General features: G+C 37.0%; 2 protein-coding genes across 3 annotated transcripts in view; both read left to right on the top strand.

The window, feature by feature from the left end:
* LOC137045142 (uncharacterized) overlaps positions 1-18,667 on the top strand; it is a 395,631-nt gene that overhangs the window by 112,754 nt on the left and 264,210 nt on the right. The window lies entirely within an intron of this gene.
* dhx15 (DEAH (Asp-Glu-Ala-His) box helicase 15) overlaps positions 1-18,667 on the top strand; it is a 56,783-nt gene that overhangs the window by 1,795 nt on the left and 36,321 nt on the right. For both annotated transcript variants that reach the window (XM_067421388.1, XM_067421311.1), the window contains exons 2-5: positions 5,996-6,332; positions 9,223-9,416; positions 13,927-14,086; positions 15,172-15,390. In XM_067421388.1, coding sequence (XP_067277489.1) covers positions 5,996-6,332; positions 9,223-9,416; positions 13,927-14,086; positions 15,172-15,390 — 910 coding nt within the window. The remainder of the gene's footprint in view (positions 1-5,995; positions 6,333-9,222; positions 9,417-13,926; positions 14,087-15,171; positions 15,391-18,667) is intronic.

Raw genomic sequence — 18,667 nt, 5'->3', positions numbered from 1 at the left:
ATCTTTAAAATGCATCCATATTACAACTGTACGGTGCTCTGTAGTGATCAGAGAGGATATAAACCGTGAATTTTTGAAGTGACGTATTCTTGAAAACGTAGAGATGTGGATTTGGACCGCAATTAAATTACCACGACCTTGGTGTTTGTCAAAAAATAGAAGGTAATTCAGCCAGGGATTTTTACATGGATGGTGGGAGAAAAACTGACATGGATTCGGACTGCAATAAAATCTCAGACTAGCCTGTCAATGATCAAAGTACCATACGAACCCATGACAGTGTTTCCCCTACAATGTATTCACAGCGGCGCAGAAGTTCTTCACATGATCAGTAATATTTTGCGGGAGAATAAGAACCTGTACTTTTTTCTGTCAACTTTTGATTTTACTCCACTACATTTCCTAAATAAAATGTATACTTTTACTCCGATACATTATCCCAAAGCATTTTTATTACTTACTACAAAATAAATTCGGAAGACTGCAAACAAGTGCTCGCGCATCCGCTGTAAGCTTGCAAACATTGCTATAGTGACTGACAGTGAGACTGCGCGTAGCAGAGCGGGACACTTCAAAAACGGATTTAAAACAGACAACACTAAAACAGACTAGAGGTTGTATTAATGCAATCGAGGCTGATGCTAACATTAGTAACTGTTATCTTAACTGTTATTATTCTGGAGGTGCATGCCCCCGGACCCCCCTGGTAACAACCTCTGGTATGTAACAGCACCGCTGCTGGAACATTTTCTAGGGGAGACACTGCATGATAAACAATTACGGTCTGAATATGGCTTGAAGGTCCCATGGCAAGGATTTTTTTATTATTTTAAATTGTTTCCTGAGGTGTACTTGCACTGTAAAAAAAGAGTGGAAAAAACGGTAAATCTCTGGCAGCAAAGTTTCCAGACTGAATATATATATAATATATATATATATATATATATATATATATATATATATATATATATATATATATATATATATATACAATATATATATATATACACATTTTTTTTACGATTTAACTATTTTACAAAAAAGAATTAAATTCAATGAGTTTATTATTTATAATCAGTGGTGGAATGCAACGAAGTACAAATACTTTGTTACTTAAGTACATTTTTCACGTATCTGTACTTTACTTAAGTAGAATCAATAGTGCATACTTTTTACTTTTACTTCGTTACATTTTGCAGCAAATATTTTACTTTCTACTCCACTACATTTCTACAGCGTTTCGTTACATTTTCTGATCAGTTTCAGGGCTCGAGATTAAGGTTTGTTCGGATAATTAATGGATAATAATAGGCTAATGTATGAATTGACGGTTGCGCTGTTGACAATCGCGCAGCCTCTCGAGGAGAAATGGAAACAAACCAACGCCGCTCGTAAAGAGAATACCAGTAACATACTGCAGTAAATATTCAAAATGTGAAGGTTTCTTTAAAAAGATATAGTTAAAACAATCTCATAACATTATTTAATGCAGTTGTAATTTGTCGGTGTAAATTATTTAATCTAACAACACTATAGTGTTATTTTAATTTAATTTATTGATCAATTTTAAAAAATAAGGAAAGCTGAATCATGTCCTATATTTAAGATTAAAACTCATAAATATGAAGATTTAAATACATCAACGCTGATGAAAATGTTACTTCTGAATTTTGATGTTTAACTCTGCAGATCACCCTGATACTGTGAATCAGAATGTAAACTGGGCAACAGATGATAAGCACAATTAGCCTACATTAACCCAAAACTAACTTAATTAAAACGCCACGGCCCATACTGCTTTCTTCTTTTTAATCATTAGAATATAGACATTAAGAGAATAAATTGTTATACAAGTACTTTTACTTTTAATACTAAAAGTACATTTATAATCAAGTACTTTTTTTACTTAGGTAGGATTGTCGTTGTAGTACTTCTACTTTTACTAAAGTAAAAGTTTAATGTAGATAACATGTCAAATGTTGAAAGTGAGACATTTTGAAATGTTACATCAAATATTGGCTCATTTTGGAGTTCATGAGAGCTACACATTCCCAAAAATAAATATGGCTCTGGTTATTTGTACTTTTACTGAGATTCAGTACTTCCTCCACCACTGTTTATAATAATTCTAACATTTAAAAGATAGCATACGCTGTTTAAAATTAAACATGGTTTAAAGATCAAGTGAAAAAAGCAACCATCTAGACATAATTATTATTAGTAGAGGTGTTTTATTATTACATAGACATAGCTAAATCTACTGTAGCCTAATATATTGTCAATTTCTTCACTTTACACCAAACTTTTATTTTGACGGGTTGCCGTGAAGACCTTTGAGTGTCTGTGTTCATTATATAATAACTGAAATGAAATGGTAAATTCTCACAAAACATGCAGGAGTAACATACTATTAAAATAGTGTTTTAAAGTTTAATATTCACATACAATAGTATATATTAGGCTACAGTCTGGAGCCCTGCTCTTACATTAACACGGAAACGACTGAACGCAGCTGCGGGTACAGAATATACTCGGGAGTCGGTACTACAGAAATGCTGGTATTGCCACATCTTTTTAATTTCAGTACCAACTTGGTATCGAAGTACCAGTACTTTTGACATCCCTAGATGTAATGTAAGCTTGTTGTGTATATTGGCTAATTGTAAGATTGTTCAAGAAATGGTAACAACTTGATGAGTAAAAAAAAAAAGGTCTTTATTGCTAATGGTCATTTAAATAAACACATTTTTCAAATATTATTTTTTTTATCAGCCCAAATATTTGAATGCAATATTTTTTGGAAAATGTTAATCTAATTTTAAAGATTATCAGTAAACAAAAAGTTAATGGGGTCCCTTTGAGTTCCATGGTATTTTTTTACTTCTTCCGCTTGTAAATATCTGAAATCTAGAAGTTTTGAATCTGATGTTTTTCCTGGCCACTAAGAAACTCTATTCCATGATTTGTGCTGAACAACCAGTGACAGATAAGTTGCCTCAATTCCAAGACCTTAAATTCAACAGCATATAAAAAGGCTGTAAAAAACAATGTACCTTTACAAATAACTGTTTCAATGACTTTAGTTCCCTGTCTCGAAGTTGGTATTAAATTAGTTAAATTGTACAGATTAAATACCATTGGTAAATATCAATTATTAATCTGCTAAATAGTAGGGATGATCATATTGAGAGTAAGAATTTCGACCAGTTAATACTTTCAGTTAAACGGTTTGAAAGTGTTTTAAATTTACATTTTTTTTGTTTTTTTGTTTTGGTTCAGCTGGTTTTGGTAAAGTTTATTAAAGTAAACATTGTCATGTATGTTCTTCTCGCTGCTGTTTCCTGATGGTTTGTAGAAAAACTACTCCGAGTAGCACTCTGTCGTTTCAAAGAATAACACAACGGCGAGTGCGTCGAGTATTAAACACTTCCACAAATGGACATGGCCGCACGTCAGCGGAGGCTCGCTCGGTGGAGCCAGACCAACCTGCTATTTTTATTGTCATTTACGGTTAATATATAATGAGTGGAAGTTGTCGGTCAGGAAAATTACCCGAAATGAGCATCCCTAGTAAGTAGACAGTAAGTTTTCTAGGGCTGTTTCGAATGCCATTTTTTGAGCTTCGAAGCTTAGGTGGCAATCAATATCGAATATTCGAAGCTTCGGTGGGTGGGGCTAAATATATAATAATAGTGTCGGTTTGCATTTGTATCATCTTTCACGACTTCACGTTTCACTCTTCGGCATCGTAAATGTGTTGCGGCAGACCCAGTGGAGTGCAGTGTTGCATTTGGTGCAATATGATCAGGTGGCACACATTCTTTAAATATTAATAAACATTTAATAATCTTTTAAATAGAACAGTTTCCGGTACGCATTACACGGGCAGGTTTATGCTCCGAAAACGGACAGTGCACAAGTGATACAAAACACAAAGTCTGTTGAGAGCAAGAACTTTAATAAGGTATTAATAACGAATAGGGCTGTAACGATACACCAAACCCACGATTCGGTTCGTATCACGATTTTTGACCCACGGTACGATACAAACCTCGATATAGGGGGGGACAAAACAGTTTTATTCTGTACAGTATTCTGTAGCCTATTTTGCCGTCAATACCATATATCTGTATGGTCAATAGGCTACTGCCGACGTTTTATTTGCGGTACCAATAGGCAATATATATTTAACATGAAGTTTTTGGGCTCCTGTACATCAATACCAACAGAAGCGCCGCGTCAGACACGCTTCTGGTGTGCAAAGAAAGAGAAAACGCCACACAGCTGCCCCGCGGATGACACGCAACAGAAACGCCACGCTCACACCAGGTTGCCAGCCGGTTGGGGAAGCTTCTTGAAACACTTACGGCAAATTGTGTGGGTCTTGTCAACTACACGATTGCCATCCTTGTTCTCCACCGGGTATCTGAAATGTTGCCATACTGCTGACTTAAAAGTTGGACCTGGACAGGAAGGATAATTCTGGGAATTGGAAGGGGTGTGTCGCGATTCTGCCTTCTCACATCGCGATACAGGTTCGTGGACCTGCGTATTGCGATTTCGATTTCATATCGCATATCGTTACAGCCCTAATAACGAACCTTTCTTTAAAACAAATGAATCCCAAAACAGAAATTAAATTAGTAACACACAGTGATTTCAATGAACTGTAATAAATAAAGAACATGGTAGCATGCTTATAAACAGTTGAATAAGAATAAATGAATTGTTTTTAAAATGACACAAAATGTAATATCTATTACAATTAGTTTTATTCTATATAAGGGATTTATTTTGTCTTATTCTGACTTTTTGTTAATTTAAATCTTTAAAATGCGCGATGCTTTTATTGAAAGCATGTTGCGGTGTTTTTTTAAATTTATTATTATTATTTCAAGCATGAGTGAGAATGAGTCCGCAACGGAAGTCACGTGTTGAAAAAAAAAACGAATATTCGAATCTCAAAACTGAAAATCGAATGCCACCTCACCGAACGAATATTCGAATATTCGATTATTCTAGTACAGCCCTAAAGTTTTCTAAAAAAAAAAAAAAGTACAACTGGAAACAACAGCTCTAAAACGCTTTTAAATAAGATCTATTATGTTAGAGTTGGTTAATATTCATGCAATTTCATGCTTAAGGGGATAGTTCAACCAAAAAATGAAAATTTGATGTTTATCTGCTAACCCCCAAGGCATCCAAGATGTAGCTGTGTTTGTTTCTTCAGTAGAACACAAATTGAGTTGCTTGTATAATGCATGTCAATGGGGTGTATTTCTATGAGAGTAAAAAAAAAAACATAGACAAATCCATATGAAACCCTGTGGCTCGTGACGACACATCGATGTCTTAAGACACTAAACGATTGGTTTTGTGTGAGAAACCGAACAGTATTTATATAATTATTTTACCTCAAATTACAACACTATGTACAAACGCTGCAATCGCGATCACTTCCTGCAAGTGAGGTCAAATGTACAAGATATGGCGTATCTCAATAAGATACAAGCGGCAGAAGTGATCTCTTGGGCGTATCTGCACCATATCGTGTATTTTGACCTCACTTACAGGAAGTGATGGCGTGGTGACAGCTGATGCACAGTTGTATTTGAGGTTAAAAAAAATGATATAAATGCTGTTTGGTTTCTCACACAAACCGATCGTTTCGTGTCTTAAGACATCAATGTGTCGTCACAAGCTGTTGTGTTTAATATGGATTTGTATGTTTGTTTTTTACTCATTAGTGGTGCTCATAGAAAAACACGCCATTGACATGCATTATACGGCAATGGTTGGAGTTAAAAATCTTCGTGTTCTACTGATGAAAACAAACACACCTACATCTTGGATGCCCTGAGGGTAAGCAGATGAACATCAAATTTTCATTTTTGGATGAACTATCACTTTAAATGCACAGCTTCAATATCCCATTCTCATGAACGTCTTAAATCCATGCTTACTTGTGCTACTATTACTTTTGTCTTCCCATCAGTAAGGACCGGGACAGAGATCGGGACGACCGGTCGAAGGATCGCGATCGTGACCGCGACAGAGACAGAGACCGTGATCGGGACAGAGAGAGAGACAGCAAGGGATCTAGCGTGCCCCTCACCGTGCCTGTCGGTGGGATGCTTCCTCTGAAGCAGACAGCCATGAGTCAGCAGATCAACCCCTTCACCAACCTGCCTCACACACCACGTTACTACGAGATCCTAAAGAAGAGGCTGCAGTTGCCCGTCTGGGAGTACAAAGAACGTTTCAATGATATCCTAAACCGTCATCAGAGCTTTGTGCTCGTCGGAGAGACAGGCTCTGGAAAGACCACACAGGTCAGAGACAGCAAAGGTTTCTTTTTTTTTTTTTTTTTTTTGTAACAAGCTAGTCAAATTTCTGGATTTATTAGTATTTCTATATGTTGCGTTTGATGCATGTGAATTGTGTAAATCTGAAAGAAAAAAAACCCCTGCGTTTTTAAATGTTTTTCATGCATGGATTGCATGAGCTAGCATCTCGCACAGGGTCCAAAATTGAAGTGTATGTAAGAGTGTGGCCAAAACTGGTACTACAATCACTATCCCCTGCAACAACAACTTTTAAATGACAATATCCTGGCCAGACTACTGTTGTCAGTGATATAAGTATTTGAAATTAACATGATTTCTTAATGTCTAGTGACATATCAAGGCCATTTTATGATTAATTGAAATACATTTCTTACATACAGTTCCTTTAACATAGACATGTGCCGATTTTCGATAATGCGATTTATTGCGATGATGAATATGCACGATATTGTTATCGTGGGCACTATAAAATATCGTAAATAATAATTTATTAACAATTTATAATTTTTTTTATAATGCACTCAAGAATACTCTGCCCATCAACCGTATAAATGCTCAACACCGCTGCATTCTGCGTCAAAGGTAAGCGCTACGGTGTAAATGAGAAGCACATGCATGAGTGGAGACGCACTGCTGAAGTGCCGCTCAGTGACAGCAGAGGGCGCTGATGAACTGCAGAATGCAGCGGTTACCCCGGAAACCCCGCAAACAAACAAAAAATGTGTGTAGTTTTAAAAACAGCCATTTGTTTTTTGTAATCTCAATGTTGTTCATCACAGCACCAAATACTTAATACTTAAAGACTTAATAGGCTATTTATTTTCAAACTTAAACATTTTTATGTTTTAATCTGGACTACAACATGCCTTAATAATTAGAACCGTCTGATTATTTGTTATTGTTCAGCAAAACTTTGAGACATACGACTTCATTAGTTAACATCTTAATTCATCATTTCCAAACTGACAATGAAAAATACTTATAAAGAATGAATCATTCTAAGTAATGTTAATTTCTTAGTTACTGTTTAATAACATTAAAATCTAAATAACTTTTTTAATGGACCTAAGATAAAACTAACAATGATCAGTATTTCTTAACTAACATTAACAAAAACATTATACTTTCTGTACCAAATGTAGCTATTGCTCAATCTTAGTTAATGCATTAAATAATGAGCCCTTATTGTAATTTGTAAGCCTACCTGTCGTTCTTTATAGCCTAATTCTTTTGCACTTTAATCTGTTTGAAATTTGTACTTTTACAGCTCTGGAAAAAATCAAGAGACCACTTAACATTGATTTCTGATTGTTCCTCAATGTTAAGTGGTCTCTTAATTTTTTTTCCAGAGCTGTATATATTTTTGGTGCATTATTGTATTTAAACATTCAGTTATTTTTGTTCTTACAAAAATAGTTCTTAAAGCTGTTATGCTATGGCAATACTTTTTTTTGCAACTTATTTCAATATCGTATATCGTGATAAAACTTCATCAATTAATCGCAACATGAAAAATTGATATCGGCACATGCCTACTTTAACATTTGCCAAATGGGTTTATTTTTACACAGTATATTTTTTATGAATTTTAACAATGCATTGTTACGCGATATGGCTCAGTGCAATCATCAAAACACAAATTCTGTGATTTAATTCTATTGCTCCACTGCACACGTACTCTGTGTTCGGGTCAGTTATAACTTTAATTTGAAAACTCGTGCACCAACCATCTCTTTCCCCAAGGAGCACATATGATTGTGAGTGATTGTATATTAGAAAAAACTTCAGGGGGACAATGAAAATGTATCAAATAATGTTTTACTTTTTTGTGTTTAACGTTTAAATACTGCTGAGAAACAATTATAAATATCATAGCAAAAATATATTTATTATTATAATATTATATTGCTACAATAATTATATTTGTTTATAAGTATTACTATTGTTTATTTATTTTTTTATTAGTAAAAACTAGTTTTTTTTTAATTTACCATACACTAGCAATGTTTCTGTCTTAATTTGTTTAATTTGGTTCATTTTAATAAATGTTTTTGAATGTTAAAATTTTTTAGGAAATATTAAAAATTTTACAGTACAATATTTCTTAATTGATTTGGTTAGTTTCTGCAATTTAAAGCTGCAGTCCGTAACTTTTTGCGCTCTAGCGATTAATAAACAGAACTGCACGTGTCTTGTGGAAGAACATTGCAGCCGGAGCTACTTCTCTCTGTTTATGTCAATGGCGAGTCACGCGGGCTGTGCTCCTCCGCAGCGGTACCTACCAGTCTTGCCTGAAATAGTCCCAATATAAACACGTATTATAAGTGTACCATAATGATTCAGGGTAAGACAAAAACATGGTGTAGAAAATGGATTCATGTTATACATTGTCGTTGGATAATATTTGTAAATCTTGAACACAAAAAAACTTACAGACAGCAGCTTTAAATACAATATTTTAAATAATAGTAATTATATTACTATTGTTTTTATTTTATTTAACCTTTTATTTTGCAGTGTGATGGTTATATTTCTTTAAAGATTTAATTGTACAAAATTTTAAATCATAGTAATTCATATTATATTTCTCTTTTTATTTTAGTGCAATATAAATATTTCTTTAATGGTTACTTTTTAACTTTATATAATTTATATAATAATTGTTGTTGTTTTTATAGTATAGTCACATAAGTGATACTCCTGCTGCCTGTTAGCTTGCACTGGTAACCAAAGCTGCCGTGCCCTTTTTCACAACCTTGCCGAGAGGGAATCTGAGACTGCCATGTCAACAAATGTACCCATTCATTTGGTTTAAGAAAACACCCGAGAAACACAGTAGAGCATCATAATAATTTGGTTGCGTCCTCTTTTTCAGATCCCTCAGTGGTGTGTGGACATGGTGAGGTCCCTACCTGGCCCGAAGCGTGGTGTGGCTTGTACGCAGCCACGTAGGGTGGCAGCCATGAGTGTGGCTCAGAGAGTGGCAGATGAAATGGACGTCATGCTGGGCCAGGAGGTTGGGTACTCAATCCGATTTGAGGACTGTAGTTCTGCAAAGACCATACTGAAGTAAGTTATAGGAAAAAAGATTTAGATTTATCAAATAATGTATACTTGATTTTTCAAGATAGTGGAAATTAGGGATGTCAAGGTACCAAAATTCCAGTAGTCGGTACCGATACCATAAAAAATTTACGGTTCTCAGTACCGATTTCGGTACCACGGCTACATATTTTTTTATTTTATTTAACTATTTAAAAAAAAAAAAAAAAAATTCAAGGAGTTTATTATTTATGATAATCATTATAAGTAATTCATACATAACCATTTTGAAAAGTAAACATTGTTTATAAAAAAAGATCAAGTGAAAAATAAGCTAGGCATAATTATTATCAGTAGTAGCCTATTCTTATTACATATATATGTGGCTAAATCTACTGTACAAACAGAAGCCTAATATATTTTTCAATTTCTTTAAATTAAACCGAAGCTTTTATTTTGATGGGTTGCCGTTAAGACCTTTGAGGGTGCGTTTACACTTGTCATGTTTGGTTCGATTAAAACGAACCCTGGTGCGATTGCTCGTTTAGTTCATTTGAACATATGTGAACGCTGCCATCCGAACCCTGGTGCGCACCAAACAAGCGGACCGAGACCGCTAAAAAGACGGGTCTCGGTCCGCTTCTAAACTAACTTTGGTGCGGTTCGATTGATATATGAACGCAACACGGACCAAAAACATGACATAATGTCACAAGATGCGATGCTACAAGTCAGCTGATTTGACGACGCGGAAAGATCGGTGTGTCCAAAATTTGTAACGTTAAGCCCCGTTTCCACCACAGGAACTTTAACCAGGAACCAGGAACTTTGGGTGGTACTTCGTGTGTTTAGACCGCAGGAACTAGGGTCTAAATGAAGTTCCGGGTAAATATTTCCCCCTCCAAACGGCCCTGCTCGCGAGGTAGTACTTTTTCAAAGTTCAGGAACTTTCGAAGGCGGGACTTGGGCACTGAACATGCTGATTGGTTGAGCTGACGCAGCATTTTATTTCAACTCGGCATTTTTAAAAGTCTTTTGCGAGGTTCGGTCTACGTTCAGTAATAATCAGTCTTACACGCCGCGCTCATGTTGACAAGAGAGGAAAGTTAATTTTTCTGAGGGGTTAACTTTTTATTTCGTAAGTTATGAAGATAATGTTGGAGTAATGACACAGCGTTTATTGCCCCAGGCAGTTTTTACTTTAACTGCGCCTGACAGAATTTTTTTTTTTTTCTCAGATGATTATTTAAACAAATAAATAGCTTATAATATAATACTGTATTAGTTCTGGTGGCCGTTAAGAGTTGCTCTGGCTACAGTTAACACATTCCAGCTGCTGGAGAAAACAGCGTTGACATTTTTGATGTGGCAGACAAACAGCATGTGACAAAATTATTGCGATTGAAAGTCATCACATAAACACCAAATCGGTTTAGATAACGTCTCATGTAAACAGTCCACTAAATCTTTCAATCGGTACACACAAAAATGATTACTGTCCGTTAGGGCTGTCATTTTTGAAAAAAATCTAATTAGAACGGAATTAAAATATCAAGCAATGCATTCGAATATATTCAATTATCTACAACGCCGTCATCTCCAGCGCCTGGAATGTGTTTACGGATGCCATAGCAACTCTCAACGGCCACCAGGACTTTACGGTTTTATAAAAGCTATTCATTTGTTGTAAAGTGTAATAATCATCTCAGAAAAAATAAATTCTAATGTCAGGCGCAGTTGAAGTAGTTAATGATTGTTTGCTTACATAGGCTTAGGGACAGTGTCATTATGCCAACATTATCTTCATAACTTCTTATGAAATAAAAAGTTTCTCCCTCAGAAAAATGTATTTTCCTCTCTTGTCATGCTTGATGCATGAGCGCGACGTGTGCTCTTCAGTGGTGAAGGCGCGCGCTGTGCCTACATCACATAAGGACGCACACTCAAAAGTAGGGGTGTGCACGAATATTCGAATAGTCGAATATTCTATCTGTAATTAACATTCGAAAGCTAAAAATACTATTCGAATTTTACTGCGTTGATTTGCTGGCTGTAAATGCATTGGATCTATGAGAAATCTCTCTAAATCTTGCAGTTATAACTAAATCCACTGGGTGGCGCTGTGGAGCTGGCAAATAAGTTGAGTGTATTTGATCACAATGTCGTCGTCTGCCTCGCGTTGTTTGGATTTACTTAGATGACATTTGAAAATGATCTTACAAAATGGAGTTACTTTTGATAAAATCAGTTAATGAAACTAGGTTATCATAATATCTACTCCAGAACAACGAGAATCACATGACATCCAAACACCAGCCGAAGGGGGGAAAAGCATCACTGCGTTCACGAGTGCGGGTAAGCACATATGCACCCCGAGTGAGGGCGAGATATATTATGATAGCATTAGCAACAATGTTCTCGAGACAACTGCTTCCTTTAAGTTTCGTTGAGGGTTTAAGAACAGAAAAAACAATTAAAGTGCTTCACTTAAACTTCACTTAACCGTTATCTTTGTCTTCGCAACGTCTGTCATTGGCACGTTTTCTCACCCGATAATAATATCATCATCCAATATTATCGTTTCTCTCAACATGAAAATGAGAAACAATACAAACAGGACAACGACAACCATAACTTATACCGACTCGTGTGTGTGTGTGTGTGTGTGTGTGTGTGTGTGTGTCTGTGTGTGTACGTTTTGCACAATAAAGCTAACATAGCGCTCTGATTTCTTAGTGGGTTTTTTTTCCGCTCGCGCTGCTTGAGCTTATAATGCTTTTGTTCTTTTGGCATTTTTTTACACATACTGTATAATGTTTTAAAACCATATATAATGTAAGCGTGTTGTGTACATTGCCTAATCATAAGCTTGTTCAGAAATGGTGACGGCATGTTGATAAAAAAAAAAAAAAGTCTCATTTTCTCAAAATACCTAATTTAAATAAACGAATATTCGAATATTCTATTTTTATGAACCCAAATATTCGAATACAATATTTTGGGAAAATGCCCATCCCTACTCAAAAGTAATCCGGTCAGGTCGTTTACATGGTGAAATGTTTAGTTTGATCGATTCATGAAAAGGTTTATCCACCCATCTCAAAACGATTACAATTTCATTCAGTTTGGGCATTTTTATTACGATTGATCAGGTGTTTATATGGAGCATTTCCCTTCAGATTGGACTTTTAAACTGATTACAGTGCTCCATGTAAACGCACCGACAGTAAAAACAATTGCGCTACATGGCACTTTAAAAACCGGATAGTTTATTTATAGTTCGATTACGGATATTTCACGTCATCTTCGAATGCATATCGAAAAGTGACAGCCCTGGTCCGTCACTGGCTTGGAGGAACAGTCGCGTGCAGTCCTACATCACCGGACTAATTTGCCTAATCTTCTCGGAACTTTATCGCGGTCGAAACGCAGACAGCTGCAGGTCTGGGGGGGGAGAAAAGTTCCTGTAAAAAAGTTCCTGGTACAAATTGTTCCGGGTAATTTTGGTGGAAACGGGGCTTTAGAGGGCAAACGTGGAGCATCGAAGAGGTAAGTTCCTCATCAATATTTGGTCTGAGGAGCATGTTTCGAAAAATGCACAAAAAGCATACCTGGTTCTTCTCATCAAAGGACCTGCGTTGCCCATTTGACGCTATAGACGACGGAACTGCATGCCGTCTCTTTTGCTGCAGATCTTCGCTTCTGCATACAACGGAGGAAGTCCTGCTTCTGTTTTGAATGTTTTGAACATTTTATGAGTTCTCAGCTGGTAAAAATAATGCCATATGTACACGCATAAAATGATCACGTTTAATCCAGCATACAGCATTGTTTTAAATGTTCGGTAAGCAAGCTCCTACATCATATAAACCGACCAATCAGGTTGTGACCGTCTCTATATGCCTTTGGTTCTGTAACTTTAGGTTCGCTGTTAAAAATGCCAGTGTGAACGTTAAGCGGACCAGGACTTTTTGTTTTTTGGTCCGGACCAAATGAACCAAACTAACCGAACTACAAGTGTGAACACACCCTGAGTGTCTGTTCATGATATGATATGTTTTCTCAAATGAAACTGTAAAGTGACGGAAGTGACGATTTATGTGTTCATATCCTCATCACAATATACATATAAATATATGTGTGTGCTGGGAGGGTGGCCAGGCACGCGAGCCACAAACAAAACGTGCATCTGCGCATCATTCACACAGGCGCAGAACATGCAGGAGTAATTTTGAATTAGTATTTTGCAATTTAATATTAAAAGACACACTAGTATATATTTGACTTCAGTCTGGAGCCCTGCCTGTAAAGAAACACAGAAACGATTGAACAGCTGCGGGTGCCGAAAATACTCGGGAGTCGGTACTACCGACACTACAGAAATGCTGGTGTCGTCCCATTCACATTAAATTTCAGTACTGACTTGGAACCGAAGTAACGGTACTTGTGACATCCCTAGTGGAAATGAATAGTAGTTGATGACATTTTTTTGGGTGACACCTGAGATGAGATTTAAAAACATGTCTTCTGTCTACAGATATATGACAGATGGTATGTTACTCCGTGAGGCTATGAACGACCCCTTACTGGAGAGATACGGTGTCATTATTCTCGATGAGGCTCACGAGCGCACATTAGCCACAGATATTCTGATGGGCGTCCTCAAAGAAGTGGTCCGTCAGAGGTCTGACCTTAAGGTATGTGATGCTGATTGTGTATTTGCACCACCTTGTGGTTGTTTTTTAATTAAAGTGGGGGACATTCAAGGAAAATAATTTTAGTTTACAGCGCCGTCAAAATGCATCTTATTGATCGATAACACTTGTATTATAAGGTCCCCTTGTTGCAGTGTTGTAATGCAAATGAGTATGAAGGAATGTTAATTAAGATGTACTTACTATATAATTATGGTTAGGGTTTGGTTAAGGGTTATTTGCACTTCATATTACAGTCCTAATCCATATTGTACATGCGGAGTAATCAGATACTTGCCTTAACCTAGTTCTGTTGCATGTATATGCATACATTTGCCATTGATATACACTTCCATAGACCCTGTTGGCATGGTGGTTTCTTTTTGAATAATCTGTCACATAAACATGCAGTCATAGAGAGAGCTTTAGTTTTGAAGCTGAATCAAGCTGAGCCAGGAGAAATCGTCCTCTTAACGAATGCAAATCATTCTGTGAGCGTGTCTGTCTCTCGGCATATTCTTCATCGGGCTGTTGCCGATGATGCTGCTCACACATCTGACAGCTGTGTGGCCGTTTGTTTAAAGACAAACGTGGCCATTCCACTCAGAAATGCATAGCCAGTCGCTTTAGTGGAGGTAAAGCGACTGCTGCTGGGTCAGCCCATTTGAAAGCCATCAGCCCAAGGAGAGCAGAAGCGCAGCGAGTTTTATGGCTGAAATGTGCTGGGCCGATTCTCATAAAGCAGATGGGTAATGACTACTTGTTGTCAGGAACAAATCAAAGGTTATACATGTGTTCAGAGACTGTTAAATAAGGTCTAGGTGACTCCAAGTGATCCCTCGGCCCCGTGTCCCCATCCAGCTTTAAAGTTTAATATGCTTTAAGAGCAATTATAACGTGTCATGATGTGGAAAGGTGCCGTGTGGACCTCAAAACTGTGCTTTTTTTCCTCCATTAGAATCATAATGTCCCTAGAGAGAATGAGATGTGCTCGCTGTAGACACGGGCAAAGAGTCGCGGCTTTTACCAAGTGCTATGTGAAATGGTGTCCTTTCAAAAGCTAATTCAGTCCATTTATTTCTCCCCAGGTCATCGTAATGAGTGCCACTTTGGACGCTGGAAAGTTCCAGGTTTATTTCGACAACTGCCCCTTGCTTACCATTCCCGGCAGGACACATCCCGTGGAGATCTTTTACACGCCCGAGCCAGAAAGAGACTACTTGGAAGCGGCCATTCGCACGGTCATCCAGATCCACATGTGTGAGGAAGATGAGGGAGATGTACTACTCTTCCTCACTGGACAGGAGGTAATGTTACTGATGTCCTGGTGGAGCTGTTTAAATGGTTCAGGCAGAGTTTGGAAAATGCTTTATTTTAACCGTTATGTTCAAGAGTTGAAATTCATTGCACTTGAAAAGCACCTGGACTTGGAACATAAAATGCTGGAAAAGTTAAATTTCACTAATGAACTCTGTCTAAAATCCAATTATTTTTCTAAATTTTATTATATTATAGTATATTATAGTATATATTATATTATCCTAATATATTGATGTTTTATTTACTTTTTGGAGGGAAATCAACCTAGCTACAGTTTTGGTAAAGTAAATGTATTAAAAATTGTTTATCAAATAATTTAAAGCTGAAATTAAAAAAAGTATTAATAAAATAGAAAATAAGAGGAAAAAATAGAAAATGAGAAGGGTTGCTTTTAACCTGTTAAGCTGAATCCCAACTTTTGAAAAAAATCCTAAGAAATGCATACAGGGCGGCAGTGGCTCAGTGGTTCATGTAGGTTGTCTACAAACCAGAAGGTTGGTGGTTCAATCCCCGGTTCCACCTGACCAAGTGTCGAAGTGTCCTTGAGCAAGACAGCTAACCCCAGCTGCTCCCGACGAGCTGGATGGCGCCTTACATGGCTGACATCGCCGTCGGTGTATGAATGGGTGAATGTGAGGCAAAAATGTAAAGCGCTTTGGATAAAAGCGCTATATAAATGCAGTCCATTTAAAAGCATAATTATGGTCTCATTTGAAAGCAGACACCTGGTAGTTTACTGTAAAGTCAAAATGATAATATTTTTTATAATCAAAAATAGCTATAATAAGCTTCAAAGTTTTGTAAAGTTATTAGAAATTTATTTGTATGAAATATCTTTATGAAAATAAAATTGAAGTTGGCCTTGGGGAATCTAGAAATGCACTACAGCTAAAGCCACAAGTCTGACCATGTTATATTTCAGATCTGAAGATGATTAGTCTAAAACTCTGAATTTTATTAAACGTTTTACAAGATCGTTTCATGTGATTTTATTTTGAGATATCTCTAAAATATCAACTGATGTTTATTGCCATGTCTTCTCAGCTTTCATTCAGTGTATTGCCTCTATTGTTTAGAGGTGCAAACTGCCCCATTCAGTTTGTCTCCCCGGCACACATTCACACTTCTGCGGACTGGTTATGGCTCTAATTAATATTCTTTTGTCTGCATTATAATTACTAACGACTCTCTATTCTAACTGTTCTATTCAAACCTCATTTCTAAATCAAACCTCTCACTTTACCCTCACTGAGACTCTATCGAATGCATTTCGTCCAAATAAGCATTTCAGTAGTTTTACATTTAGAAAATGTTCATAAAAATTAAGTATGGCAGGTGCATCTAGGGCAAGCTAGCATGTTAGCTTAGCACACCAGCAAAACAACAATTTAAAGGGGGGGTGAAACACTCAGTTTCAGTCAGTGTCATGTCAATCTTGAGTACCTATAGAGTAGCATTGCATCCTGCATATCTCCGAAAAGTCTTTATTTTTTTAATAATTATATAAGAAAGATGCGCTGTTCCGAGTCTTTCCGAAAAAAGCCGAGCGGGTGGGGGCGTATCGTGTGAGCGGAGCTAAATAATGACGTGTGCTCGCTGCTGCTATGTTGAGTTGAGTGCGTCGTAAAGCTGTGTCATCCCTAACAGCGGGAAAAAAACTTTATTCAAAATAAAAATATGGCTTTTAATCAGATACAGCCATACATCTATGATCCGGAATCAGACCCAGAGGCTGCAGTTGAACAGGAGCAGCAGCAAAAACGACTAGAGCAGGACGTCTGTATGTGGTACAAGTTATACACTAACTATATAATATGCTTAGCGGCTTGTTATTTACATATTTATACTTGAATTATATCGTCGTATTTTTGTCTTTGAAGGTGTACATGTGGGAAGTGCAGTTGTGCACGTGTGTTTGTGTTTACGCGTGGTTTGTGTAGACAGTAAGCGGACTAAAAAAAACACAGACATTTGAAGCAGTCTCACTTACCCTTCTAACGTTGGGACTGCTCCATCATTCAGCATTAGGCGATTGGGAAAATCCGTTGTCGAGCTGGGCCTTGTTTATGAAACAGTCGGCACCGAAATGCAGCGAACAGATATAAACATTCGCGCAACTCAGTTGCTGATCCGGAAAAGCAAATTCCATCCACTGTTGCCTTAACGCGGGGTTTTTGGGGAATCTGTGCAGGACTGTCTTGGTCTGGCAACCAAAAACGCACTTTTTTGGTGACATTATGTGCACATCACCTGTCCAGCATCCTACAAGCCAGCGCTTTGATGGGCGTAGCCTGTTACTTTCGCTCTCTCTCTCTCTCACGCGCTTCCGGTAGAATTGTCCGTAAGGCCCATACAAGGAAATTCCGCCCCCATTAACGTCAAAGGGGACGCATGATCTCAAAAAACTTGCCGAAACTTATGACTAACCGGAAGTAGTATTTTTGACAAAGAAATACTCCCATCAAACGTCCACCTTAACTTTTGAAACTTTGTCTATGTTTAGTATGGGATTCCAAGTCTTTAACAGTGTAAAAAGATCAGTATGCATGAAACAGCATTTCACCCCCCCTTTAAACGATTAAAATCATGTTTTATTCAAAACTTACTTCATATCACTTTATACTTTATAAGTCGAGTGTTTTATATAGCTTCGGGTCAAAAAATCTGACAGAAAATATACAATGCTAAAAGCTATGTGGAATAGCATTGCATTATAAATATCATCTATTATGAAACCACCCAACATGGCATAAAGAACACAGACCAACCATATATTGCCGCGATTGTTTGTTTATTGTCTTCAAACGTGTCTATCTGCATGCTATAGCGATCTGACGATCTCTGGAAGCTGTTTTGGTTATGTCAGATACTTCCTGAATGTCACGTGGTGTGTCTGTTCTTCATGAGCCATATATGGGAGTGAATGTTCAGTAGTACAGCTTTCCAGCGCCCTCCGGCTGCCAGAATGAATTGAAAACACAGCATATCACAGTATACTGCGCTCATAATGATACATCCGTGGATTTTGGATAAAGATTGAATAAATAATACTTCTCTGTATAGAAATTTGACTCAAACATGTGAGAATCTATCAATATTTCTCCACATCTGCACACATTTGAAGTAAAAGCCCTGAGGGAAGTTGTTTTGTCGAGTGTCTTCATGACGACCACAGAGGAGTTTTTTTTATGAATGGGAGCAAATTACGTGCATATTACAATCAAAAGGTAGCGATGCCGATGATCATATTCATAACTCCTGGCT

Source organism: Pseudorasbora parva, chromosome 1 (genome assembly GCF_024679245.1).
Source record: "Pseudorasbora parva isolate DD20220531a chromosome 1, ASM2467924v1, whole genome shotgun sequence".
NCBI lineage: Eukaryota > Metazoa > Chordata > Actinopteri > Cypriniformes > Gobionidae > Pseudorasbora > Pseudorasbora parva.
This window is presented reverse-complemented; position numbering and strand designations above follow the sequence as displayed.